This window comes from Sciurus vulgaris (genome assembly GCF_902686455.1).
Source record: "Sciurus vulgaris genome assembly, chromosome: 1".
In the NCBI taxonomy this organism is placed as follows: Eukaryota; Metazoa; Chordata; class Mammalia; order Rodentia; family Sciuridae; genus Sciurus; species Sciurus vulgaris.
In genome coordinates this window covers 112,266,563-112,292,920 of record NC_136461.1, presented here as the reverse complement: position 1 = coordinate 112,292,920, position 26,358 = coordinate 112,266,563, and the positions used below count along the sequence as shown (strand labels likewise).

General features: G+C 47.5%; 3 protein-coding genes across 19 annotated transcripts in view; 1 reads left to right on the top strand and 2 right to left on the bottom strand.

The window, feature by feature from the left end:
• Nucleotides 1-412: 412 nt before the first annotated feature.
• ANXA9 (annexin A9) lies at nucleotides 413-18,570 on the bottom strand. Of its 7 annotated transcripts, XM_079107515.1 has the most exons (16): nucleotides 17,628-18,569; nucleotides 17,235-17,337; nucleotides 13,373-13,545; nucleotides 10,367-10,502; nucleotides 9,715-9,818; nucleotides 9,460-9,556; nucleotides 8,468-8,562; nucleotides 8,140-8,253; nucleotides 7,816-7,906; nucleotides 6,669-6,748; nucleotides 6,074-6,133; nucleotides 5,533-5,617; nucleotides 5,295-5,390; nucleotides 5,139-5,197; nucleotides 1,043-1,165; nucleotides 413-787 (listed from the first exon to the last, which is right to left on the bottom strand). In XM_079107515.1, exons 4-16 carry the CDS (start codon nucleotides 10,497-10,499, stop codon nucleotides 725-727), a joined length of 1,200 nt encoding a protein of 399 aa, XP_078963641.1. In that variant the 5' UTR covers nucleotides 10,500-10,502; nucleotides 13,373-13,545; nucleotides 17,235-17,337; nucleotides 17,628-18,569; the 3' UTR covers nucleotides 413-724. The 7 variants fall into 7 exon arrangements, 6 of the variants coding, with proteins under 6 accessions (XP_078963641.1, XP_078963644.1, XP_078963640.1 ...); XM_079107518.1 differs by having other exon boundaries at nucleotides 1,047-1,165; nucleotides 17,235-18,570; XM_079107514.1 differs by having other exon boundaries at nucleotides 17,235-18,569.
• On the top strand, nucleotides 16,611-25,498 carry CERS2 (ceramide synthase 2). 4 transcript variants are annotated; one of them, XM_079107479.1, is made up of 12 exons: nucleotides 16,629-16,758; nucleotides 21,342-21,430; nucleotides 21,629-21,802; nucleotides 22,227-22,344; nucleotides 22,502-22,620; nucleotides 22,782-22,839; nucleotides 22,946-22,996; nucleotides 23,142-23,234; nucleotides 23,409-23,537; nucleotides 23,718-23,824; nucleotides 23,945-24,098; nucleotides 24,469-25,498. In XM_079107479.1, exons 3-12 carry the CDS (start codon nucleotides 21,630-21,632, stop codon nucleotides 24,607-24,609), a joined length of 1,143 nt encoding a protein of 380 aa, XP_078963605.1. In that variant the 5' UTR covers nucleotides 16,629-16,758; nucleotides 21,342-21,430; nucleotide 21,629; the 3' UTR covers nucleotides 24,610-25,498. The 4 variants fall into 4 exon arrangements, with proteins under 4 accessions (XP_078963604.1, XP_078963605.1, XP_078963603.1 ...); XM_079107478.1 differs by lacking the exon at nucleotides 21,342-21,430 and having other exon boundaries at nucleotides 16,611-16,758; XM_079107477.1 differs by lacking the exons at nucleotides 16,629-16,758; nucleotides 21,342-21,430 and adding an exon at nucleotides 16,983-17,128.
• Nucleotides 25,089-26,358, bottom strand: part of SETDB1 (SET domain bifurcated histone lysine methyltransferase 1) — a 31,055-nt gene continuing 29,785 nt past the window's right edge. For all 8 annotated transcript variants that reach the window (XM_079107070.1, XM_079107071.1, XM_079107067.1 and 5 more), the window contains one exon: nucleotides 25,089-26,224. In XM_079107070.1, the coding sequence (XP_078963196.1) occupies nucleotides 26,107-26,224 (118 nt within the window). In that variant the 3' untranslated portion in view covers nucleotides 25,089-26,106. The remainder of the gene's footprint in view (nucleotides 26,225-26,358) is intronic.

Sequence of the window (26,358 nt, the reverse complement as noted above, 5' to 3'; positions counted from 1 at the left end):
TCTATGAGAAATAGACCTTTAATGAGAGGCAGGTTTTCAAAATCCCTGCTTGGACAGATAAATTTGGGCTGTGAATTTGAGAAGTTACCAGGACTTCCCAGGCTTGGAGGGCAGTTTAACCCTCTGCTTTCTTCTCAGTTCTCACAGATGGTCCTTTGCTACCTCCAACCATTTCTGACCTTTTTCATGTGCTTGTCCCTCAGTTAATTTGCCTGAATTTCCTGGAGCAGGGAGAATAATGAGGGTGAGGGGAGACACGGTGGGTGGTGCATGTTTATAACCACAACACTAGGGCAAAAACAGGATTCCCATTGAATACTCAAGTGCACATCAAAGGTGCTTCAGCTCCAAGGTCTCTTCCTGGTCCATGTCCTGCTCCACCCAAAGATCAGTCAGAGAACACAAACAACAGTAAAGTTTGCCAAAAAAATTTGAGTACCAGAGAGAGATTCTGGTCAGGATATGGGACAGATGAGTGGGATAGAAACTATCAAAGAGATCCCCTTACCCTGCATCCCAGGACAGAGAGCCCAGGTACAGCCACCATTCTGAAATGAAGGAAATTAGGGATTTAAAAGAAACAGAGTTTCAACCTCAACAAGAAGCTGGGGTATGTGGTACACCAAGAGGGGTTATCCTATTTGGAGGCCCAGCTGGTCTCCTGCAGGCTTAGCCAAACATGGGAATCTCAGATTCTTGAATGGGGGTAGGGGGAAGGGAGGTCTCAAATATCTTCAGCTCTGCACAGGGCCAGAAGGGCTGACCGGCAATCCCCTATGACAGCATCCTGCAGACAAGGAAGTCAGATGTTAGAAAGATCCACCACCATACCATAGACCAAGCATTCTGATCCCTCCCTCCTGCTGGTCCACAGCTCATCCAGGAGGGGAAGATTCTCCCTGATGCTTGGAGTCTTGCACTCAATGAACCAATTGCTCATGAGATCTATAAGGCAAGAATATGCTCTTCTGTGAGCAGGAAAGATGGCTATAGGTGAGGAGTGAAACTCCAAGGCTCAGACTAAAAACCAGCCAGATTTCACCTGCAGAGAAGAATAGAGGGACTTTCCAAATTTCTTCTTGAACTCAGCTCGGATGCTTAGAAGGTCAGTCTCACTTCGAGAGATAAGGATGCGCATCAGGACTTGGTGATTAGGCTCACTTTCCTGGTGGAGGAAGAAACAGATGGAGAAGGAATAGTTTGTAAGATTCTCACTAAGAGAAAGGATTGAGCCAGCACCTGGCACATACCTTGTGACTCCCAGCAACTCAGGAGGCTAAGACAGGAGGATCACAAGTTTGAGGCCAGCCTCAGCAACTTAGTGGGGCCCTTAGCAACTTGGTGAGACCCTGCCTCAAAATAAAAATAAAAAGGACTGGGGATGTAATTCAGTTGTAAAAGCACCCCTGGGTTCAATCCCCAGTTCTGTGGAAAAAAAGGAAAAGGAGGGTTGAACTGCAGGGAGGGTAGAATCCTGGAAAAAGAGAAATAGACATTGCAGGGCAGAAGTCGTCTTTGTACAGCCTCATAGAAGATGATATAGTAGGAAAGATGGGTTTCTGAGTGGGCAACTTGAATATTTCTCTTGTTCTTCCCTATATCTTTCCTGGTCCTGCCACTAGCTTATAACCTCACTCCCCCACAGCAGGATGGTAAATGGCTCCAGTGTGTCCATCAGGGAGGCTAGAAAAGGCCAACTGGGGGGATGGTAGAGGGAGGGAAAGGAAAGGTAATGGAAAATGAGGTTGATCAAATTAGGCTATACACATGTACAAATATGGCAAAATGAATCCCACTATTATGTATAATTACAGTGTACCAATAAAACATAGAAAAGGCTCACTGCCTGTAAAGACTACTGGCATGAAAACCAGGAAGACTACTTTTATTTATTTATTTTTATTAGTTGGTGATGAACCTTCAATTTATTTATTTATATGTCTTGCTGAGACTCGAACTCAGTGCCTCACATATGCTAGGCAAGCGCTCTTCCACTGAGCCCCAGGAAGACTACTTTTAACTTTCTTAACTTGACTTTTAATGTTTAAAGAGTATACACCTCCCATATCCTCAAACTGAGTTGATAGGGCTCTCATAGGGATCAGGGCTGTGTGTCTACTCATTCTGATCCTGACCCTCCCTATCTGTTGTCGTAAGAGATTTTTATTGCAAAATTCCTATTTTTTGTGAACTGCTGCTGTCATCATTTCCTAACATCCTCTTTTCTGGAGTTTTCTCAGCCTTTTGACTCACTGACATCTTGCCCAGAACTGCCTACAACCCATATTTGATCATAAACCCCCATGATCATAAACTTCCATGAAGAAACAAAATAAAATGACTGGGGGTATAGTTCAGTAACAGAGCACATGCTTTGCATGTGTGAGGGCCTGGGTTCTATCCTCAGTAAGATTCTCACTAAGAGAAAAGATTGAGCCAGCAAATGATGAGATGAAAACAGGATGCTAGGGTGGTGCACAACTATAATCCTAGTGACTTGGGAGGTTGAGGCAGGAGGATGGGAAGTTCAAGGCCAGCCTCAGCAACTCCGGGAGACCCTGTCTCAAAAAATAAAAAGGGGTAGGGAAGTGGTTCACTGGTTAAGTGTCCCTGGGTTCAATACCTGGCACAAAAAGAAAAAAAAAAAAAAAAAAAAAAAAAAAAAAAAAAAAAAAAAGAAAACAGGATGCTCTGTTTCATTTGGACTCATTTTTAAATTATCAAATTATCAGCAGACCTGATGGCTACTTCATTTTAATTTCATCAGTCTTATATTGTTTTAAAGATTGTCAATTGCTCCCTAGTATCCATTTTTCCCTTCTTCCAATTCTTGTCCCTCCAAGACAAGAGAACTGGACCAAGAGATGCTGATTAAATATTCTTTTCAGTATACAAGTGTTCTTTCCACTTAATACTTGAGAATAGACTTGGCATCTCGTAATCCCCCAGGACTATCACTGTGAATATTCATTTTAGAGTTCAGATTGGTCCAAATGTGCCTCAAATCAGTTTTTGCTGATGGTAATTTTTCTGAATAAATATTCTTCACAGTCTATGTTTCTATATATCTCTAATATAAAAAAAAAAAGTACTGGAATTGGGAGCAGCAGTACATGCCTTATAATCCCAGTTACCAGAGAGGCTAAGACAGGAGAATTACAAATTTTAGTTCATCCTCAGCAACTTAGCGAGAATCTGTCTCAACTTTTAAAAAATTTAAAAAGGATTGGGACTGTAGCTCAGTGATAGAGTACTTGCTTAGCATACACAGGTCTTGGTTTCAATCTCCAGTACTGGGGGGAAACAAATACAAGAGTGTTCAGAATGAATTTTTTCCTTTTACTTTTTATAGAAGGGATAGGAATATAGCTCAGTGATAGAGTGCTTGCCCACCTGGGTTCAATCCCCAGCACCATAAAAACAAAATCAAAACTTTCAAAATGCTTTTGAAATTTTATAGAAAAATGGGCCTGTACTCTTTTCAGACTCCTGAGATAAAGCATGCATTTACATTCAAGAATGTAGGTCTTGGCTGGGGATATAGCTCAGTTCATAGAGTGCTTGCCTGTCAAGCACAAGGCCCGGGGTTCAATTCCCAGTACACCCCCACACACAAAAAAAGTGGGTCTTATAATCCAAATACACTATAATTTGCTGTTTGTTTTGGATGTGGGGTGCTGGGGATTGAACCCATGACTTGTGCATGCTGGCAAGTGCTGAATCACGGAGCTATTGCCCCAGCCTACAAGTTTGTTATTATGACAAAAATTAGACAGCTAACCATAAATCTTCAAAAAATCTTGGTGTTGACTAATAATGATCCAGGCTTTCTTGGTCAAGTATAGTAATCTACTGTCAAGATGAAAATCTCTGGATGATAGAGCAAGTGTTTATATAGACTGTATTTTAAATAGCCATCAACAAGGCATGATAACTTCTAAGCCAGTATACAGAAAGCTATTTCATCTACCAAAATGAGATTTTTTTGGGGGGGTACCAGGGATTGAACCCAGAGGTGCTTAACTATTGAGCAACCCTTTTTATGTTTTGTTTTGAGACAGGGTCTCACTAAGTTGCTTAGGTCCTCACTAAGTTGCTGAGGCTGGCTTTAAACTTGATGTTCTCCTGCCTCAGCCTCCTGAGCTGCTAGGATTATAGGCATGTGCCACCACGCCTGGCAAAAAAGAGAATTCTTATCTCTTTCACATTTACACTTTCTCTAACCTGGTGATTTTTGTTAACTCCTATTATTGTAGGGGTGCTCTACCATTGAGTTATACCCCCAGTCCTTGATTTTTTTATGTTGATGTCTCACCAAGCTGCCCAGACTGGCTTCAAACTTGCAATCCTTCTGCCTCGACCTCCTGAGTTACTGGAATTATAAGCATGAGTCATCACACCCAGTGCAAAATTTTTATATGCAGGTTTTTGGGGACATTTTTTAATAGAAGACGTAGTTCATTTGAGCAAAGTAACTAGATTTGTTGGTGGAATTACTCCAACCAAGGTCACCAGTTTAAGGATGGATACTATGGAACAAAAATCTGACCACTGTGGAGAAAGGGGATCCTGGGAGCTAAGAGCACTTATGGCTGACAAAGTATTGACACAGGGCAGTAAATGTCTGATATCATTCAGTGTTTATAGGGAGACTATATGACTTACTAGCTGTGTGACTTTAGACAAGGCACTTTACCTCTCTGTTCTTCCTTTTTCCATGTATAGAACAATGATGGAGTATGGTTGTGGAGACTGATTGAAATATTTGTAATATACTCAGGATGGGCTCTGGCACACAATGAGCACCTAAAAAATCCTGGCTCTTATTCTTGTTAGTGTTATCTTCATCACCTCTGACCACAATGGATATTGGAGTAGGAAGTCACTGTCTTACGAAGAAATTCATCGCATGGTCATTAATAAGGTCAAACTTTAGCTTTAGTGCTCTTATGGGTCAATTAACTTAGTTCTAACAATAGTTTTCTCTTTTACCTTTGATAAGACAGTTTGTAAACATAGAGGAAGAGCCCCACCATAGATTTATAAAGTTCTTATGAGATTGTTACATTAGTAGCTGGCTGGAAGAGTCTCCCCTCAGATTTTGTTTGAAAGGGAGGGAAAAAGAGCACACTTCTCACCTGGAGGGCTCGGTGAAGTTTGTCAGCAAAGTACAGTGGTGTGTTCCTGATCACCGCCGCTGGAGGGAAACCCGGAAGGGTGGAGGACTTCAACTAGGGCCACAGCTTCCCAGGCCAGGAGAGACCCCTACTGCACACATCTGGAACTGGTCCTACCTAGGCTGAGCAGGGCTGCTTGGACATCTCCATGGAAACAATTCTGGACAGCCTCCTCCAGCTCTTGCCCAGTGCACCGCTGGTACTGATCAAACACTTGGGATGTGCATGGGAAGTAGTTAGGAAGATGAATTGAGGGAGGATCAAATCACAGAGAAGGATGACCCCACGCACACACACCCCTCAGCCATAGCTCATGATTAGGGCAAGTTGTAGGGATGAGAAGGCTCATGTCTACCTCGGATGAGGTGTTCAGGATTGCGCTGGGTAAAGATTAGGACCCATGGCCCCTCTGTGCTGCGTCCTTCATTCTGCTGTAATGCCTGGGAGGGAGGGAGGAATCAGCAAGGAGTGAATCAGGATTATTGGTTTGGGTCAGGGAGCCATGGTTATGATGTTCCCAGAATGTATCATGATGGAAATGGGATTAAGGATAGAAAAGGTGATTTTAACCTGTCAATTCCTTGTTCTATTTGTGGTTTAAAAAACAAGAAACAGGGTTAATAGAGGGGCCCTTACACCTCTGTTCCCCAAGTTGGAAAAATCCTAGGGAAATTTCCCTCACCCAAATGTGTAGGATAGGAGGGGCCTGGGAGTTCAGGAGACAGAGTCAAAATGAGTGAAGAGGTTTTTGTTACCATGTCACTGGGACATGCCTCTCCCCAAGGCAGAAACAGATTTGTGGGACAAGTGGGCGCCCAGGTCCCAGGTTCTAAGACACAATGGAGAAGGATGTCGTACGTACATGGCTAGGCAAACTCCTAAGTCCCCTTGCTCACCTGGACATCCTGCGCTGCCAGATTGTAGTCAATGATTCCAGTATAGCTCTCACGGCCCCCCTAAGATGAGAAAAATGTTCTGAGAAAGGTGTGTGTTTGTCTGCTTGCTTGTTGTTTTCTTTGGTCCTGATTAAACCCAGGGATACCCTACCACTGAACTACATTCCCAATCTTTTTTTTAATATACATTTTTAGTTGTAGATGGACACAATACCTTTATTTTATTGATTTATTTTTTATACGATGCTAAGGATCGAACCCAGGCCCTCAGACATGCTCGGCAAGTGCTCTATCACTGAGCCACAACACCAGCCCCTTTTTCATTTTTTATTTTGAGAGGGAGAGTCTTGCCAAGTTAGAGAGGCTGACTTCAAACTTAGGATCTTTCTGCCTCAGCCTCCTGAGTTATCTGAATTAGAGGCAGGGGCCCCTGCACTCATCTTGAGGGGTGGCTTTGGATTTTCAGACTGACAAGCCAAACCCCAGCCTCCCTAAGGTCCTCTCCTTTCCATCACATGACACAGTGCTCCCTGCTTGTGCACACCCCTGAACTGATGAGTGTAACTTCCCTCCCTTGCAGGCCAGTCCTCCTCACCTTGGCCAGAGCCAGGAGCAGGTCCCGCAAGATGCCACTGGTCTTAGACTTGATGTCCTCCTCAGCCTCCACCTGGAAATCTGGGGTGGAGTCAAGAGCTCTCTAGCTCCTACTGATTTTTGCCCCGTACAGAAAGCTACCTGTCAAATTCCTGACCCATTGTGCCCTGCCAATGGGTGCCAATGCCATTTCCTGCGTAGAGTAGCTTGATGGCTGCTTGTTCTCAAGATATTAGGCACAAATACCATCATGACCACTCTGAAAACATCTCTAGGCTGTGAGCTGTGGGGTGATTTCATTCTAAGCACCAACCTGCCAGGCAGGCAGCATCTATTCATTATTAGGGTGGTGGCCAATAGTGAAGAGGGGCTGAGGATACCCATATTGTGAAACAAGATGGCTAAGCCCTGGCCCTCCAGTGACAATTGGAGATGAAGAAAAGATGATGTGTGAGGTAGGATGTGAAGTGGGGAAAGAGCAGGACAGGGAGAGAAGGAAAGGAAATGAGGAAAACATGGGTGCTAGGGATGTAGTTGGGTGATAGAGTATTTATCTAGCATGCACCGAGGTGGGGGGAGAGAGACGTAGGATAGGGATTAAGAACATAAGATTAGACATCAAAGGAAAAATGGGGAAAGCAAGAAAATGGGATGGTGGTGGTAAGATGAGGATGAGAAAAAGCTAGTTACAAATTAGTGGGTGAGGCATGTGGCAGCCAAGCAGGGTCAGCAGCTGGGGAGACATGACACCTATCACTTAGAGATTAAGTTTCCACCTTAACCTCAGGCTATAACAAGGCTGCATTCAGCTAGTGGGGGTGGTGTGATGGCAGGGGCAGCAAGGGTCTAGGAAGCTGACATGGGTACCATGGGATTGTTACAGTGCCTAATGTTGTTATTATTTTGGAATCTGCCCTGGAGTCCCCAGACTAAGATAGTTAATCACTGTTTTCCCTTAATGATCACATCTGGTTCTTTCCCCTGGGGAGACTGAGGCACTGGCAGCTGAACAGGGGGGTGTGAGAGTGAGGGGAGACCCCAAGGGAACAAAACTTGGACAGCCAAGTTCCCAGATGGTTCATGTATAGAGAAGAGGACTGTCCTGCAGGTCCCTCTCCAGTTCTTGGGAACCCCTCCCATATTCTTACTGTGTCTGTAGACTGCCAGGCACTCCTGCAGCTGAGGTGGGGTTCGGGTAGCAAGAATTTCCATAGTTACATCCTCCGCAGAACCTGAGGCCTATGAGAAATTGGGAGCCCACTCTGAGACTAGGCCATGTCATTAGGATGGTGGACCAAGAGGGGCAGAGAGCACATGCTGGCCACTTCTCCATCTAAGGGTCAATACTAAATTGTAAGAGGGGCCTCCAAGTCCACCCTCTGGAATAGACAAAGGCCAGGCAGCTGGCCCTGTCCTTCCCTCAGTGGTGTTCTCAAATCCCTGATATCCTAGCAAGTATCCTTTCTTGGTACCTTCAGGGCTGTCCTCAATTCCTGGGCATCAAATTGGGATGCAGGCTGCAGCAGAGCCACCACAATCCTCTCCAGGTTTCCAGAGAGGGCCGCCTGTAGGGACTTCAGCAGGTCCTATAATAAATGGTCCCCACAGCAGAGGCATGGGGTCAGGGGAGGGCCCCAGAAGTGTGAGTAGGTTTGGGAAGATTTAGCTGGTTTTTATCTCTGAAGCACCAATCCCTGGTAGCCAGGAGGCAGGGGCTGCCTTGGCTGCCATGGCTGTATGCCATATTCTCTGGGGGTCCTCACCTGGGTCACTGCTCCTGAGAAGTCGGAGCAGTCTCACCTGTTGGGTACGCTCCTGGAAGGCTCTAGAAATGAGCTGCCTTTGCTCTCTGCTCCGATTGGTCAGCACATCCACAATGGCACCACAATCCACACCTGAACCAAAGTGAGGACTATAACCAAGGTCTTTGCTTTTTTAATTTTTTTTTTTTTTTTTTTTTTTTTTTTTGTACCAGAGATTGAATCCAGGGCACTCTATCACTAATCTACATCCCCAACCCTTTTATTTTTCATTTTGAGACAGTCTCACTAAATTGGTGAGACTAGTTTCAAACTTGAAAGCTTCCTATCTCAGTCTTCCAAGTAGTTGGGATTATAAGCATGCACCAAGGCATCAGGATCTTCACAGGGCTGGGATCCCCATACTCTCCAGAGTAGAGAACAGAGAGAGGAAGGGCTGGGAAGGGAAGAAGCAGAGGCTACATCACCCATATTTCCACTTGATCCAAAAGAAGATGCAGGGGCTGGGCTTGTGGGTAAGTGGTAGGGCACTTGCCTGGCACATGTGGGGCACTGGGTTTGATCCTCAGTACCGCATAAAAATAAATAAAATAAAGGTATTTTGTCCATCTACAACTAAAAAAATTTTTTTAAAGATGCAAATCAAGTGCCTTAATAGCACGTAAATCTGATCCAAATTTAGGCAAAGTTGGCCCAGTGCTGTAGTTAAAAAAAAAAAAAAAAAAGCTTTAGGGATTGGTCGGCTAAATTTAGAATCTTAGTTCCATTGTTAAGAGGTATATGCCCTTGGACAAGGATCTTAATCTCTTTGAATCCTAGTTCCTCATCTGAAAATTGGAAATAATAATACTTCCCTTCTAGGGTGTTGTGAGAATGGGTATGACACATCTACCATGGTATGGTACTTGGCATACAGGAATTAAAGTATTTCACAAACATTTCTTGAACAGTGTTAGTTCCTCCTTCCTGGCTCCTTCTTGGTCTATAGATCAGTTTCTAAAAGAACCCCAAGAGCAGAGGGAAAGGGCTCACCATGGCCTGTAATGGCTTTCAGTAGCCTCTGTACATCCTTGTCCACACTGAAGCTCAAGAAGTTCCTGAGTGTGCCCAGGGTTCCCCAAGCTGCAGTCTGTAAGAGCATGGAGTGATTAGGAGGGGACATTCCTGTCCACCTCTGCCCCTCCCCAGTGCCTAGGACAGGATCTACTCTCCATTTTCTCCCATCTTCCCACAGCTCCTGAGTTGATACATTAAAGATGATTCCCAGCCAGGAATGGTGATGCACACCTCTCCTACCTTACTGGCAAGGCCCAGATGGCTAAGGATCTCCTGGGTCAGAGAAGGTCTCATCTCCTTGCAGCTCACAGACATGGTGTAAAAGGATAGGATGCCTTAGGGAAGGAAACAGGAACAAACTGAGGCCCAGCTGGGCTCTTGATGACCCTCAGACCTACAACCTGGGCTCCCATTGCCTACTCCTTTTCCTTGTTGCACCAAAAAAAAAAAAAAAAAAAAAAAAAAAAATATATATATATATATATATATATATATATATATATATATATGAGATGATACTCCTTTCTGAGGTCCATGTCCCTTCCTTCCACAGCTTGGCTGGATTCTCCTGGGGTACTATAGGGCAGTTGAGGTGAGGTGGCACTATTAAGTGTATGGGGTGGGATTCAGCTCCTAATTGTACCCCCCATCACCACCTACAAAAGTGCCTTTCTACTTATCTGCCCTTTACCCTGGGAATCTCATGTTGGAATCTTTAGGTCACCAGGTACAGACTCTGAGTTGAAGTATGTGTACTTGTGGGACATGGTACCTGGACTAGAGAGCAGGCACTCTCAGACGGGGAAAGGAAAACATGCTTACCTCCCTCAAGCAATCAACAAGGTCCCCCTCCTTCCGCTGAAGACCCAATTCCAGGACTTACCCAAGGCGCTAGAGGATAGGTGGATATTGTTCTGGCCTGGTGGCCTGCCTCTGTGGGCACCCCAGCGTCTGTGCAGCCTGGTAGAGGAAAGGGGGCGTGGGCATCCTGGGCTGAACAGCCGGTCAGATGACATCTCCTGCAGACCAACCCAGCTGTTGTCTGGGGCTCTAGCTCCTCCCAGACGTGGGAGACCAGGTCCCATGTGTAAACACCTCCCTGCCTAGCATCTCTCCTCCCAGGAACTGGGCCTTAACCCAAGCAAATGAACTCGGCTCAGCCTCTGAACGGCTCAGCCAAGGACACAGGAGGCTTTGTGCATTGCTTTCCCTGTGGGGCCACATGGGACCACAGAAGCCCAGTCCAAGTCCACCTTCTGACCTGGCTCTGACTCTGGCCTCCTGCTCCCTGGGGGGCAGGTCCAGCAGGCTCCAGGTTGATTTCAAGGTTGATATTGAAAAAGCTGCTGGGGCACATACTAGTGAGGCACCCCAGGCTGCACCCCAGAAGGGGTCTCAGCCCAGAAACTCCCTTGATCACTGCCTTTTTAAAGCCAGTCAACCTGGGTGGGGAGATAAGGGGTTTTTATCTCTGTGAAGGAAAGACACAGGTATTTTGGGGTGGGAGCAGATTCGATGAATCAGGAGATAAGGGGTTTTTATCTCTGTGAAGGAAAGACACAGGTATTTTGGGGTGGGAGCAGATTCAATGAATCAGGAGAGAAAAATGCAAAGGGTGTTCCCTGGGGACAGAAACGTCATGCTCCCAAAGGCAATATGGAGGAGGAGGAGACTCCCTGGGCCCCAATTTCTTTGACTCCTTCTCCTAACTTTTGGCTACCAGGGCTCTCTGACTGATGCAACCCCAGCAGCTGGGCTCCAGGCTGTCAGTGTACAGAGCTGCAGGTGAACAATCTTTCAGAGCCTCTTGGGGGCCCTGAGGAGTTGCTCAAACCTCACAGCTGATTCCCTTGGGCCTGGGAGCAATCTCTTCTCTGCTTCCCTGTAGGGATCAGATTGGGGCTGGGCCCACAAACTGGAGCACTTTCTCCACTCTGCCACTTTTCCAACCCAGATGGCCCTCACTGGTTTTCCTATAGAGTGCTTCACACCACGAAGAAAGATTTCCCTGGTGGCAATCACTGCTCTCACTATTCTCTCCCATCAAAGTGGAAAACAGCCAGTCATAGTCATTCACATCTGTAATACCAGTGAGGCCAAGGTAGAAAGATCACAAAAGTTGGAGACCAACCTGTGCAACTTAGTGAGACCTGTCTCAAAATAAGAATTAAGAATGACTGGGGGACTGGGGTTGTGGCTCAGTGGTAGAGCACTTGTCTAGCACGTGTGAGGCACTGAGTTTGATCCTCAGCACCACATAAAAATAAATAGATAATATAAAGGTATTGTGTCCATCTACAACTAAAAATAAAGAAAAAAGGATAAGGATGTAGTTTAGTGGTAGAGTACCCCTGGGATCAATCCCCAGGCCACAACAAAGTGGAAAATATGCACCAGTTTTAGGGTTAGAGAATGTGGGTTCAAGTCCCAATTCTTTTCTTTTCTTTCTTTCTTTTAAACATTTTTTTTTTTTATTGGTACTGAGAATTGAACTCAGGGGTACTTAATCACTGAGCCACATCCCCAGCCCTTTTTTAAAATTGTGAGACAGGGCCTTTCTAAATTGCTGAGGCTGACTTTGAACGTGAGATCCTCCTGCCTCAGACTCCTGAGCTGCTGGAATTTACAGGCATGCACCACCATGCCTGGTTCCAGTTCCAATCCTGCCACTTTTTATAGTCTGTAACTTTAGGTAGTCACTTCAGCTCTCTAAATGGGAATACTAGAAGAGGCTGGTGGGGTCGGAGGGGTAGACATCTGAAGATCAGTTTTCTGGGAGGGATAAATAAGGTAATGATAGAAAGTGGCACAGTGCCTTGCTAATTAGAGGTGTCAGATTAAGTAAATAAAAATACAGGACACCCAGTTAAACTAGAATTTCAGATAAACAATGAATAATTTGTTCATAGAAGCATGACCCAAATATTTCACATAAAACACTTATGCTGACAAATTATTTATTGTTTACCTGAAATTATAATTATAATCCAACTGGATGTCCTGTATTTTACCTCACAACCTGATAAATGGGACTCATGACAGCTAAAGCAAAATATGTTTTATTTATTTATTTTTTTGTACTTGGGATCGAACCACATCCCCAGCTCTTTTATTTTTTATTTTGAGTCAGGGTCAGGCTGGCCTCAAACTTGAAATTCTTCTGCTGGGTAATTAATTAGCTTAACTTTTCTGTCCTTGAAACAGAGATAAATCGGGTGGCATATAGCACCCCTGTTATCCCGGCAATTCAAGAGGATGAGGCAGGGGGAAGAGAGAGAGGGAGAGAGGGAGAGAGGGAGAGAGGGAGAGAGGGAGAGAGGGAGAGAGGGAGAGAGGGAGAGAGGGAGAGAGGGAGAGAGGGAGAGAGGGAGAGAGAGAGAGAGAGAGAGAATGAATACCGTTTGTATTATAGGTTGTCCTCAGAATTAAACACACACAAATAGTGCTGGGAACATAGCTTAGTGGGTAGAGCACCCTGGGCTCTATCCCCAGTACTACAAAAATGTTAACTGTTAACTGATATATAACAATAAGTACTGTTACAATATTATTTTGTGATGGTAACTTGTTATTACTTGTCTCCCTAAGAAATCCAATCTTGACTGGCAATTTCTTCCTTGCCATTTCCAAAGATGACCACAAGAGGGCATTAGCAACCATTGGGACTCTAGAGTCCACTACCCACCACTTGAGGTTCCTAGCTCCATCTCCAGATAAGGATGGTCTGTCTCTCTCAGTCACTTGTTGAGAAGTGAAACCTCCTGAGGGCATGAAGTTTCTGGGTGGGCTTGTTGGGGAGGTGGGGTCTGGGGAAGAGCCTCAGGTGGATATCTACTCACTGCTTGCAGATGAGACAGACCACTAGACACATGTTGGGGAACCAGGTTACCTGTTATCCTGAGTGATCACTGGACAGCAGTTCTACAGCCAGGGTCCCCATGTCCTCAGCTTTTGGAAATCTTCAGAATTTCTTCTGACTACACATGCCAAGCAGGCTTAGAGTGAGGGCACCTGTCTTGCCCAGTTCAAACCTCTTCAAGAGACTCCTGGTAGACCTGCAGGCTGAATCCAGTTTGGAGAAGACACAAAGAAGCCCACCTGGTAAAAGCCATGTCCTCTTGCCTATGTAAGGAGTGTGAGGGTTGGGGGAAGGGGAGTACATTTACAGTATCTCCACTGAAACTTTTTGGTGGAATGTCACCAAGTTTCATCCCTGAGTTTTGTTTTGATCACCACACAGGCTAGACTGAAGTTGTTTTCAGATTTACTGTTCGCCATCCACGTCCATATTCTTCCATACACATACTAATCAGGACCCTGCTTAGCTTTCGGGATCAGACAAGATCCCATGTTTAGGGCGGTAGAGCAGGAGACCCAACTCCATGTTCTAAAGTTTAGGACTTCAGGGTTGGAGGACATTTTAGGGATGATCTAATCTGTTACCGTTCAGTACTGATTCTAAAGCTGTTAAGTTGGAACCAAAATCCAGGTCTCCGAACTCCCTTTCAGTTCTGTCTTCATCCCTTGATGATGAGATGTCTGTTTTGCTGTCCCTCTTAGTGGAATACAGGGACAAAGCAGTAATATAGTTGCCTCAGCTGTTGACTCAAGAACACTTCTTCAAACCCACAAGCCCCATTGCTTTTCTGCTGACACTTTGCATTGCATTATTTCAGAATACACAATAATCAATCTCTTTTGGCTATTTTACCTCTTGTTAGGAAATTTTCCCCACAGCTCCTGGCATCTGAGTATGTTCAGATACTAGATACCAGACAGACTCTACTCCATACTTAAACAGACTTCTGTGTTGTATAGGTAACCCTGTCCTGGAAACACCCACCTTTCACAATTGAGTTCCATGTATTCTTCTGTTGCAGAAGCCCACTTAGATACCTAAATTGTGGTCCGATGGCCTGTCCTCTGCCTTAGGACACCTCAGCAGCCCACATAGAGGAAGTGAGTCATGACAAGGCAGGCCTCCCTTGGGGCACTGTGGGCGTGGCCATACCAGACTGGTGGTGGGGGTTGGGTTGGAAGGGTAGTGATCATAATCTGGTCCATTCAAGGGAGGGTGTGTGTAGCATCCTTCCAATCATGGCTGAGGCCAAGTTTCCCCTCCTCCATTCATTTTCTCCTTTGTTTCCTGGGGGAGGGGTATATCCTCTTATCTTTATTTCTCAGGCCTTCAGTATCCAACTTCTGCCCTAAAACTTCCTCTCCCTACTGCTCACTATTCATACACATCCCCCCCCCACACACATACAAACACGTGTGTATGAATTTGTATATTTGTAAGTATTTATGTAATTCACATATACATGGATTATATATATAATTAACACATTCATTCATATATATGTACATATATATGTTGTGTGTGTATATATATATAATTATATATATATAATTATATATAATTATAATATATATATATAATTTATTTATTTTTTAACCCATGGCCTTACACATGCTAGTCGAGTGCTCTTCCAGGGAGTTACTACACCCCTAGCCCTCCACTGCTATCTTAAAAAAAAAAAAAAAAAATGTTAACCAGGAGAGTTAACTGTCCCCCTGAAGAAGCCTTTTAAAAGTCTGGTGGTGACCATGGGAAAGAGTGGAACCTAGGAAAATCCTCTGAGAAAAGAAGGGAGACAAGTAGCACAGGGGTGTGGGGAGGTGTTAGAGAGGGACCCAAACAGGAGACATTGACACCCTGGTGGAAAAAGGTGTGTGGGTATGTAACAGGTAAGTACTCTAGGGACTGTGCTGGAGAAAGAGAACTGTGGAATTGGAGAGCTCAGGAAAGGGGAGTAACAAGTGGGTAGAAAGATATTGTTTAAGATGTCCTAGAAAGAGGGGTTCAGACAAGGGGCATAGGAAAACAGGACCAAAAGGGTTTCTGGGAACTGGAAAAATCAGGCAGGCAGTGGCTAGAAAAGTCTGGAGGGTCCCTGGGGGCTGGTGCAGGGGACCAATCAACTGGTCTCATTTCTCTCTCTGGTAGCCTGGGCACTCCAAGGGGTGGTCCCACTGCAAGGAGCAAATGAACAAATCAGTTTGTTTTAATTAAAAGTACCTCAACATGGAGTAAGCTGTAGCTCTCTGTGTAAACAAACCCTCTACCGCATCTTAGTCAAGTTTCAGGCACGCTAGGAGTCAAGGTCAGTCCCCCCCCCCCCCCCCCCCCCCCCCCGCGGTGCTGGGGATTGAACCCAGGGCCTTGTGCTTATGAGGCAAGCACTCTATCAACTGAGCTATATCCCCAGCCCCCAGTTATTTATTTTTTTTAATGAAACATTGATTTCATCAGACTATTTAAGGGGATATATATTTTCATATGAAATCGAATACGCATAAACGTGGTGTAGACAAAATTCAAATACATTTTACAAACAAAAGTTGGAAGGTGTCTTTCACCCTCTACTACAGTAGGGTGTGTATGCAAGTAAGGAGGTGCTGCCACTAAGGTAGGTGTTACAGCACTTGGGTGGAAACGCGTGGCTTTTACTGGGGGAAGGGTTGGGTCACTGCTGCCTGGGTCCGTTCCCGGAGACACTTTCAGCCCAGGCGCGCGACACTTGGTCAGGGCTCCCCTGGCTGTGCCAGTGGGGCTGGAGGTGGGAAGTGTGGCAATTCATCCAGCAGAGGAACCGGGGGCCGCAGCACCCGGCCGAGGTCGCGAACCGCAGTCGGAGGAGTGCACGGTGGGGCAAGGGCGCCACCGCTGTGGGACCCTTTTACTTTGGCACCTCATGGGCCTGTCTCGGGGTCCCAGTGGGCTACATTCTCCCGAACCCAGAGACCCAAGTGTCTGGAAAAGCCTGCACCCTGCATGCCCTCATCTGGGGCTTCTCCCAGGCGTGGCGATTATAGTGGGCGCGGCCGCGGGGCCAGCCGCCGCGAGGGCTCGGTTCCGGAGACCTCGCCGCCCGCTCCCGGCCGGCCGTCGGTAGCCGGGACGCAGCTACCCTAAGCAGAGGCCCAGGCCCGCGGTTCTCCCTGCTCGTCCCTTCCCTCCCGGAGGCCCACGCCCAGTCTCCAGCTCCCGTGTTGCTCGCGGCCTTTCTTCCCCGCGCTGGGCTCGGACTCAGCTCTACTGGGCTCGGCGGGCGACGGGAGGAGGAGGAAGGAGGGAGGGAGGGAGCGGGCCGGCAGGCGGAAGGGGGAGGAGAGGAGCGGGCCGAGCCAGTCCGGTGGGGGGACCCGGAGCGCGGACAAGAGGAGACGGAGCGGCGGCTCCCGGCCGGGCCAGCTCCGCAACGCGGCTGCCGAGTGAGTCAAGACCCCGGCCCGGCGCCCCAGGCACGCGCGCGGGGGCGGGCGCGAGAAGGGGCTGCGAAAAAGTTGGGAGAGCTGGGACCACTCGGACGTGGCTCGATGGAGAGGGCCTCTGCCAGGGGGCTCGGGAACCGAAGAGAGCATAGGGCCCCGAGCGCATTCCGTAGGGTAGCCGTGCGCCGAGGCTGTCGCCAGCCTGGGGGCCTCTGCCCGGCGCGCTCATGGCGGCGGGCCTCTGGGAGGGCGGGTCGGAGCGCCTCGCCAGAGCGGCCGGGCCCCCAGCGCAGCCGAGGCAGCCTGGCCTGATGCCTCGGCATTCCCCGGCGCGCCGCCCCGGGTCGGGAGGAGCCCTCTTGGGCAACAGGTAGGGGCTGGGACGTGCGGACGTGGGGGTTGCCCGCCATGGGGCCACAGGCACCCCTTTGTTGGGGAGTAGAGAGGCTTGGTGACCATCAGCGCGAGATCCTTACCCGCGGTGTCGCCCCTCGCCTGAACGGGTCCGGGTGGTGGCTGGAGTACCAAGGCAGAAGAGGATCTTCTTGCTTTTTCTAATTACCGACCCACGGTGCCCACCTTGGGAGAGAGGACAGAGTGCATGTGCTCAACGGGAAACAGGAAGGAGTGGCTCAGAGTGTCTGCCCTGGTCCCCCTGGGCTAAGGCTCATATACCGTTATGGGGTGTGTGACTGGCTGGGGAGCAGCTAGTGAAACTGGCTTTCTGGGCCGTAACTTGCTAATTATGGGCACAGAGGCCCTCTGGCAAAATGGGTTAACTACAGGTGTGTGGTATTAATCTGCCCTGAGCTTGGAAGTTTCTCTGTCCGGATGCCACGCTCCTGACAGCAATGCCTGGTTTCATTCACCTGAGTTGCCAAGGTCAGGGGTCAGAGAGGTCTGTGAATCCGGAGGTATGGAGGGAGCCTGTCTTCCAAAAGAACTGAAGCAGGGAAGGCCTCCAGCAAGCAATCACCCCTGTCTGAGAGCAGGGGCTAGTGGGCCCTCTGTCCTATACCAGAGTTGAGGTGACTGGACCTTAATGTGAGTGGCCGACTGCACTTGTGATCCCTGTTTCTTTGGACCTGACTCTGACCATACAGTGACCTTACAGACTTTCCAAGAGTGTGGAGAGCCTTGTCTCTCCTGGCATCCCACGCCCTACTTTCCTAACTGGGGCCTCTGGCCAGATTTCACCCTGGAAGGAAAGACCTCCTCTTTCTCCTGCTACTGGCTCCAGACTGGCTTTCCCTCTAATATGCACCATCCACCCCCATCCCCACCCTCAGATGCCTCTTCACATGCTGACCCTGAGGACTTTTGGATTGACATCCCAGTCAAGCTGTAGGCCAAATGATGCCTGAGGACCACTGTTCTTGCTGCCTCTCACCCCCACAACCCCCGTCTTTCCCAGAATTTGACCCAAATTTTTGGGCCTATGCCTGCAGCCTAGAATAGTGACACACTTCTTCTTTACTTCACCCATTGCTTGCAGCCTTCTAGTTCAGTTCAAGACGTGCTGCCATTGCCTCAAAAGAAAGTTTTCAACAAGGAAGACTATTCAGGACATCTTGAACGGCTTTTTTATGTGTATGTGTGCAGAGGGTTGAACCCAGGGGCACTTAACCACTGAGCGACATTTCCAATCCTTTTTGTGTTTTATTTTGAGACAGGGTCTCACCAAGTTGCTTAGGGCCTTGCTAAGTTACTGAGGTTGTTTTGAACTTGTGATCCTCCTGCCTCAGCCTCCTAAATTGCTGGGATTATAAGGCATGCACTACCTCACCAGCATGTTGGGTTTTTTTTTTTTTTTTTTTTTTTTTTTTTTTTGCTTGTTTTTGTAGTTCCTCAGACTTTGCAAGACCCTCTTTTTCACTCTGCCTTTTCTGGCCCTTTTGTATTTTCCTTATTTCACCAAACTCTGAGAGCCAGTGGAACTGTTACTACATTGAGTCTGTGAGAATTCTTTTCTCACAGGCTAAATTTCTGCCCTGCTAGCCTTCTTGTTCTACTAGCTCCCATGCCTTTTTCATTCACCTAGGAGAGTTTTGGCGGGTGGTAAGACAGAGTTAGGGCAGAGATTGGGGATTGGCAGAACTCTGCTCAAGATCTAGGTAACCGGATGCTCATGAAATCCCTGCCCCTCTGGCCCCTCTCCAGCTTGTGTAGCATTTGTGTCTCTGAGGTAGGTGTGTGGTGTTAGAGACACACACACACACTCTCACACTCACCCCCCCCAATATCTTTTCATGTGGGGGTGTTAATTTCTGTAGGTCCGAAAAGTATAGGCATGATTTTCTCTGCCAGAAAACCAAGTATCTGCCTTGAGGGCTAAGGGGGCTGGAAAGGCAGGGTCTTCTTTCTACCCTGTATGTACATCACCTTTTCTTGCCCCGGCCTCGTTTATTGGATTCCTTGTTTGTAGTGCACGTGCCAAGAAGCTGTTAGGGCTGCCACAGGGAACAGACTGCTTGGTTCTGTGGAGAAGTGTAGGTGAAGCTGGCTAGGAGCCCCAGTTGTTATCTTTTCACCTCCTGTTGAGCCAGAAGTCCTAACCCTGTTGAACCTGGTACCTCCTCCCCCTGGGGAGGGGTAGTGCTTCTAGGCTAATGGAAGTCTAGGACAGCAAGGGAAGGCTGTGGTCACAGAAAGCCTGAGAGAGCCCCATTAATCTGCATCTCTGAACTCCTGACACAGCTCGCTCTCTCTCACGTCTTTCTTCCATCCCCCATGCTTGGAGTGGAAGAGTGTGGGTGCTGTCTTGCCTTAGAGCTGAGGTAGGTGCACTATGCAGGTGCTTGACCGTTCTCTGACACCTACGGTGCCTGCCTCCCCAGCTCATCATCTTTGTAGGGATAAAACAGGGGCAAAACATTCCTGGGCTCCAGGAGTCCAAGAGAAGGGGCACCACCAACCCTCCAGGTCTCTAGCCAGTCCTCTGAATCCTTAACCCTCAAAATGCCCTGACAAGAGACACATTTCTACCAGTTTCTACTGACTGGGATGGGGTTCAAAGTGGAGGCTTGCCTGTTCCATTGGCTTTAATATGTGGAAAAATTGGGCTCCCAAGAGACATGGCATCTGACTGAATCAGTTATAGTTCCTCGCCTCTAGTCAAGCTAAGCAAAAAAAAAAAAAAAAAAAGGGAGAAAGAAGTGGGGAGTTGTAGTAGTTAGTTGTAGTTGTGGGGGAGGTGTTCAAACATACTTTGGGGTTCTCCAATGTCCCTTCTTTGATTTTTCTACTTTTCTCTATGAAAAATAGTGTGTATATGTGTGTAGAAAGTTCTGCTGTGGGAAATCATATTTAATTTTGTTCAGTTCAAAAGGCTTCCATCTCTTGAACTAATTAAATATTTATTCTGGCTAAGGTGGAGGGGGAAGGGGCAGTGCCCTTGTGTGCTGAGGCCTGGAATGTGTGTGTGTCTGTCTGTGAGTGATTCTGGGCAGGAGGGGGAAGGTGGAGCTGAAGCTCCTTTATTGTCAGTGCTTACCTCTGATTTCATCCGAGAGAGCAGTGAGAGCAGTGACCAGGAGTACGGACAGGAGGGTAAAGTCCTTGCTGACCCGTGACAGGCTGAGAGGGATTTCGCAAGTGCTTCTGTAGTGAGTGGGGTGGAGCTTCTGGAGGAGCGGGCCAAGGACCAGCCCAGTGTTCAGCCTTCAGCAGCACTAATTGGTCTCCCATTCACATGAGGCAACAATCCCCCGACTCTTTCCTCCCTGAGAGGGGACTGTCTTCTGTCTCAGCTTTCAGTCTCAGAGCCAGTCTGAATACCACCAGCTCTCTTTCCTCTTGGGAGGAGAATGAAGGGTGGGGAACCTGGAAAAGATTGCCTGGGCCACCCTTCTGGCACTCACTGTGGAGTCCTCGGACTGCCAGGTATTGTGCTGGATCTGTCATCACTGACTCTTCAGGGCCATTTTGCTGCTTCTGTTGGCTTCAAGCAATTATTGATGCCCTATGAACCGCACAGACCATTCTCTCCTTCATCTGGGTTTCCAAGTAGTCACCGCCACCCTGTCCCTTCTCTTTCAGTGGAGGAAAGGGGGAAGGTGTAAAGCAGCAGCTGTTTTCTGGGACGAGGGGTATTTGTGATGGGTGTTCCCCTGGGATTAGTGTTTTAAGTTTTGGATGAGCCTTTATAAGAACTACCTCCATTCTACCAGATGTCTTAGTTGGCTGTCTAGATTCTCTGTCCCCAGTCCTTGACTCTGCCACTCTACCTTCACTTTATTTCTGCAAGAGGCTTACAGGTGAGGTTCTTTTGCCTTAAGTGTAGGGACCGGGTGCCTTGGTATGAGGTGTCAGTCACCTTGTGTGGTGTTCAGTGACTGTTTTGGAGCTCAGCATCATTTAGGAATATACTTCTGCTTTCCTTAGGATCTGAGGTCTAGATGAGTTGTAGGGAAGGGGAATGTTTGCCCCAGCCCTGTAATCTGTTTTGGGGTTCTTCTGGCCCCTCCCCCATAAGCCTTAAAGCCTTGGGTTGGCCTGAGAGTGGGAAGAAGGAAGGTTTTACTCAGATTTTACTCAAGATTCTTGGCCATTGCTTCTTAGGCCAAGTTCTGCCTGTCCTCCAGGTTGAGATAGCAAAATGCTGGGAAGAACCTGAGGTTCCAGGGACTCAGGGCTTCCAAAGGTGTCAGCATCACCTGAGGTTGCCATAACAGTAAGTGTTAAAACTGGAAAGCCACAATATTACAGATGAGGAAACTGATTTGCCCCAGGCCACATAGCCAGGACCAAACTCCAGGGCTTGAGTCACTACCCCGTTCCTTCTGACATACCAAGAAAGCCTTCATTTCTCTAATTCTTCCCCCACAACTGTCCCTCTTGACTCCCTCTATCTTGCCCCCTCTTTATTCAGGATGCTCCAGACCTTGTATGATTACTTCTGGTGGGAACGGCTGTGGCTGCCTGTGAACTTAACCTGGGCTGATTTAGAAGACCGAGATGGACGTGTCTACGCCAAAGCCTCAGACCTCTATATCACACTACCCCTGGCCTTGCTCTTCCTCATCATTCGATACTTCTTCGAGCTGTGAGCATACCAGCCTATCCTCAGGCCTTCCCCAGCTGCCAGCCACAGTCTCTTGGACTTCAAGTTTGTCTTTTGCTGTATAATTAGCCCTGATCCTGGTGTTCTGGCTACCCAAGTCACTGCCCACTGTGTCCCCTCACCCCCAGGGCACCATTGTCTGAGGGCTCAGCACCCCCAAGCGTTTTCCTTCAATGGTTATTTGTTCTTGTCTTCCACCCGCCACCCCGCCTGGTCACTAGTGAACACAGGCAGCTTTGTCAACTGTGGGCAGCCCAGGAGGCTAGAGGAAAGAGGTTGCCAGGAAACTGGGGAAACTGAGGCCCAGAATAAAGTTGTCTGAGCTTGCAGTTCTTTTCCCTCCCAGCTTAGGGGCTCAGAGCATTCTGAAAGAGCCAGACACCTCTCACTCATGTCCCTTCCCCAGTTATGTGGCTACACCACTGGCTGCCCTCCTGAATGTAAAGGAGAAAACTCGGCTGCGGGCCCCTCCTAATGCCACCTTGGAACATTTCTACCTGACCAGTGGCAAGCAACCTAAGCAGGTATGAACTGCAGGCTCCTCTGGCCCTGTGAGTTACTGAGTATTAGTGGGGAAGGGAGAGGGAGAGAGAGGGTTTTAGCTATGGGGGGTGAAGAAATGGGCGAGTGGAGTGCTGTTGATTTTGAGGTTGAACATAATGGCTTCTTCACTATACCTAGGTGGAAGTAGAGCTTTTGTCCCGGCAGAGTGGGCTCTCTGGACGCCAGGTAGAACGCTGGTTCCGTCGCCGTCGGAACCAGGACCGGCCCAGTCTCCTCAAGAAGTTCCGAGAAGCCAGGTAAGTTGGGGCACATGAAATGGGGTGGTTGAGTAAAGTCTGGTGTGTCTTGCTGGGAGGGGTGGCCACCATGAGCAGGTGAATTCAGTTATTAATGATAACTTGAGGATATCTGGGGATTGTTTATCCTCCTACCCAGCCATTTGTGTTCCCTCTTCCAGTTGGAGATTCACATTTTACCTGATTGCCTTCATTGCTGGAATGGCTGTCATTGTGGATGTGAGTGGCCATTACTGGGAAGTGGGATTAGATTCTCTGGCAAGGTGGGATGAAGCCATAGAATTTGGGTCCTTCATTCCTTTAATGTTCTACCATCTCTCTGCAGAAGCCCTGGTTCTATGACATGAGGAAAGTTTGGGAGGGATATCCCATACAGGTACGAAATGGATGGTTTCTGGGACACATGGAAGAGGGAATGGCATTATAGAATTAATAACCTTGGGCTAGAAGGGCTGGGATTGGAGGGTTAGCTCCTTGGGGCTGGTTGCTCTGAGGTTCTTTACACCTCTCTCCTCTCCCAGAGCATCATCCCTTCCCAGTATTGGTACTACATGATCGAACTTTCCTTCTACTGGTCACTGCTCTTCAGCATTGCCTCTGATGTCAAGAGAAAGGTGGGTGAAGGCTGTGCAATTAAGCCTAAGAGCCAAATGAGGTCCTGGGATTAAGTCTCTGCCTTCTGGGGGCTTTGGATGGAGCTGTTAGAATACGGGGGACAAGAGGTAAGAAGGAATAGTGGGAGCTGGGGAACAGGAAAATGTCTCCTACAGCCTACATCTTTTCTGCAGGATTTTAAGGAACAGATCATCCACCATGTGGCTACCATTATCCTCCTTAGCTTCTCCTGGTTTGCCAATTACCTCCGAGCAGGAACTCTCATCATGGCTCTGCATGACTCTTCAGACTACCTGCTAGAGGTTAGGCTTCTTCAAACTAGAGGCCCCAGTGCAGATTCTTTAGTTGCTTTGTCTTTTGGGGGGTAGTGGTGAAGGCAACACGCAACCAGTCCTGCTAGTGAGTACACGTATGAATGTATGTGGGAAATGTATGTGGGAAACTCAGGGTTCCATGGTGATGTATGGGTGCTATTTCTGCAGTCAGCCAAGATGTTTAACTACGCGGGATGGAAAAACACCTGCAACAACATCTTCATCATCTTTGCCATTGTTTTTATCATTACTCGACTGGTCATCCTGCCCTTCTGGTAAGTAGGTGTCCAAGTTATCCTCTTGAAAACTCAGGAGCCTTTCCTTTCTCTCCCTCATTTATTTACCCCATCTTGTCCATGTTCTCACCCCACCCCGCCCCCCCCGGAAATCCTCAGGATCCTGCACTGCACCCTGGTGTACCCACTGGAGCTCTATCCTGCCTTCTTTGGTTATTACTTCTTTAATGCCATGATGGGTGTGCTACAGACGCTGCATATCTTCTGGGCCTACCTCATTTTGCGCATGGCCCACAAGTTCATAACTGGAAAGGTAAGGCTATCTCCCTTTTGTAGGCCTTATTACTTTCAAGTACAGAACTCCCCAAACTCCATGTCATGTCAGTAACCCTTTAAAAAACTGAGGGAAACCCAGTGTGGTGGTACACACCTGTAATCCCCCAACTCAGACTTGGGAGGCTGAGGCAGGAGGATAGCAGTCAAGTTCAAGGCCAGCCTCAGCAACTTAGCGAGACTGTTTCAAAAAGGCCTGAGTACATTGATGTAGCTCAGTGGTAAAGTGCCCCTGAGTTTAATCCCCCACAAAACTACTGTGGGACCCTGGGCATATTGGGACAAGCTCTCAGTGGCAGTCCTAAGCTCTCAGTGGCAGCTCTCATTGACCCTTTTTTCCTTTTCCACAGCTGGTAGAAGATGAACGCAGTGACCGGGAAGAAACAGAGAGCTCAGAGGGGGAGGAGACTACAGCTGGGGGGGTAGTAAAGAGCCGGCCCCTAGTGAATGGCCACCCCATCCTCAATAACAACCATCGTAAGAATGACTGAACCAATGTCCCCAACTGCCTCCCACATTAATGCATAAAGCCAAGGAACTAGCCAACCTTTCTCATAGGGTCACTTCAAGCTCTGGGGAGATCTACAGAGAAGGGGAAAGGAGACTTCTCTGTGTCCTCCCTCCTCTGTCACCCAGTTGCCTTTAAACCAAATTCTAACCAGCCTATTCCCAGGCAGAGAGGAGGCTGGTTATATCCTTTACTGGGGAAGATGGTTTTCCTTTCTGTTCACTGTTATCATTTCTACTGCTTTTGACACCCCTCCTCAGCTCTGGGAGTGGGGGTTATGATTCACATTCCTTATTCTGGAGAATTTGGCCCTGTTTGCCTTTGACTCCCTGACCTCCACAGCCATGGTTGTGCCTTACTGTCCCATCTGTGGGTCTTACTCTGCCAAAGTGGACCAAGGCTCACTTTTCTAAGCTTCCTGACTTTGGTCAGAAACCAAAGCTAAACTCTTAACTTTTTCCCTTCATAAGACAAAATGAACTGAGCATAGGAGAATACACAGGACCCTTGCCCTACCTCTGCCAAAAAGTGGGGATAATATTGGGGAGGGGACTGCTCAGATGGTTGTGATGTTACTTTTCTGCCAGTTGTCCCTACAGCTACAAGTCCAAGGTCTTCCAGCCTCCCCTCTCTGTCTTCTTCCCCTTCCAATTCTCTTCAGCTAGGCTAGCTGGTTTGGAGTAGAATGGCAACTAGTTCTAATTTTTATTTATTAAACATTTGGAGTTTTGGTTTTAAAGCCAGAATTACAGCTAGCACCTGTCATTTGAGCAGAGGGACCATTTCAGACCAAAAATGTCCTGTTAATGGTTTGTTTTTTTAATTAAAATATATTAAAGATTAAATAAAATGTGGCAACAAGGATCAGATTATTAGGACTTGATGAGGAATTAACTAAATAAACTAAGAAGTTTTTCTTATGCCTTTCTTGTAGTTATTCAACATTCTTTTAAAAATTTCACATGGAAAATAAAAGTAGAGAAGGTATAATAAGATTAATGACAGCTGCCCATTGTGGGGGGAGGAGGGGCCACCAGGGGATGGACAGGTTTCACCATTGAAAGATCCAGAATGGGAGTATAGGGCCTGAGGGAGAGAAATCAAATCACAATCTTAGCTTTACCATTTTGTTAAAAGACTTTCAAAGAACAATACAAACCAGGGATAGCAGATATGCAGCACTCCCCCCTACCAATTTGATTAGAATCATGAACACATGAACAAACATATGATGGAAGGGATGGCAGGCCTAGGTTAGAGTGGTAATCTTTCCCCATTCCCTAGTGCCTTAGGAAGTCAAGAAGGGACTCTGCCTGCTAGCACCACATTGGAAGAGATCTCCTGATCCAGAACCCCCATTTCTATCTACTAGGAACTGGGGGGAGTGGCTAGACCAGAGACTTGGGGGGTCAGAGTTCAACAGTCAGGAAGACCCAGTTCCTGAGGAAAGAAGAGTTCTGAAAGTGAGGAAGGCAATTGTCTAAAGAAGACGCCCTCTGCATTCGATGGCTCCACAGCAGCAGAGCAGCTCCTTGCCTTCAACACTGCCCACCTCATAGTTGTAGTCCCAAGTAAGTTCTGTTCCAGCCCGGATTCTCCTGAAGAGAAAAAAAAAAAAAAAGGATGGGGTGTGGTGAAGGGAGCAGGTAATGTAGGTACTCACAATGTGTACATGGGGGCTGGGACTGTGGCTCAGTGGTAGAGTGCTTGCCTAGCACATGTGAGGCCTTGG

Excerpts from the sequence above, each read along its gene's own strand:
- ANXA9 (XM_079107514.1), bottom strand. The coding sequence starts at position 10,499 with ATGTCATCTGACCGGCTGTTCAGCCCAGGATGCCCACGCCCCCTTTCC. Across the intron at positions 7,907-8,139 it reads AATTGAGGACAGCCCTGAAG|GCCTCAGGTTCTGCGGAGGA; the intron begins GTACCAAGAAAG and ends AATTTCTCATAG. Across the intron at positions 5,198-5,294 it reads AGCAGCCCTGCTCAGCCTAG|CGGCGGTGATCAGGAACACA; the intron begins GTAGGACCAGTT and ends GTTTCCCTCCAG.
- CERS2 (XM_079107476.1), top strand. The coding sequence starts at position 20,450 with ATGAGGCAACAATCCCCCGACTCTTTCCTCCCTGAGAGGGGACTGTCT. Across the intron at positions 20,641-21,628 it reads TGGAGTCCTCGGACTGCCAG|GATGCTCCAGACCTTGTATG; the intron begins GTATTGTGCTGG and ends CTCTTTATTCAG. Across the intron at positions 21,803-22,226 it reads ATTCGATACTTCTTCGAGCT|TTATGTGGCTACACCACTGG; the intron begins GTGAGCATACCA and ends TCCCTTCCCCAG.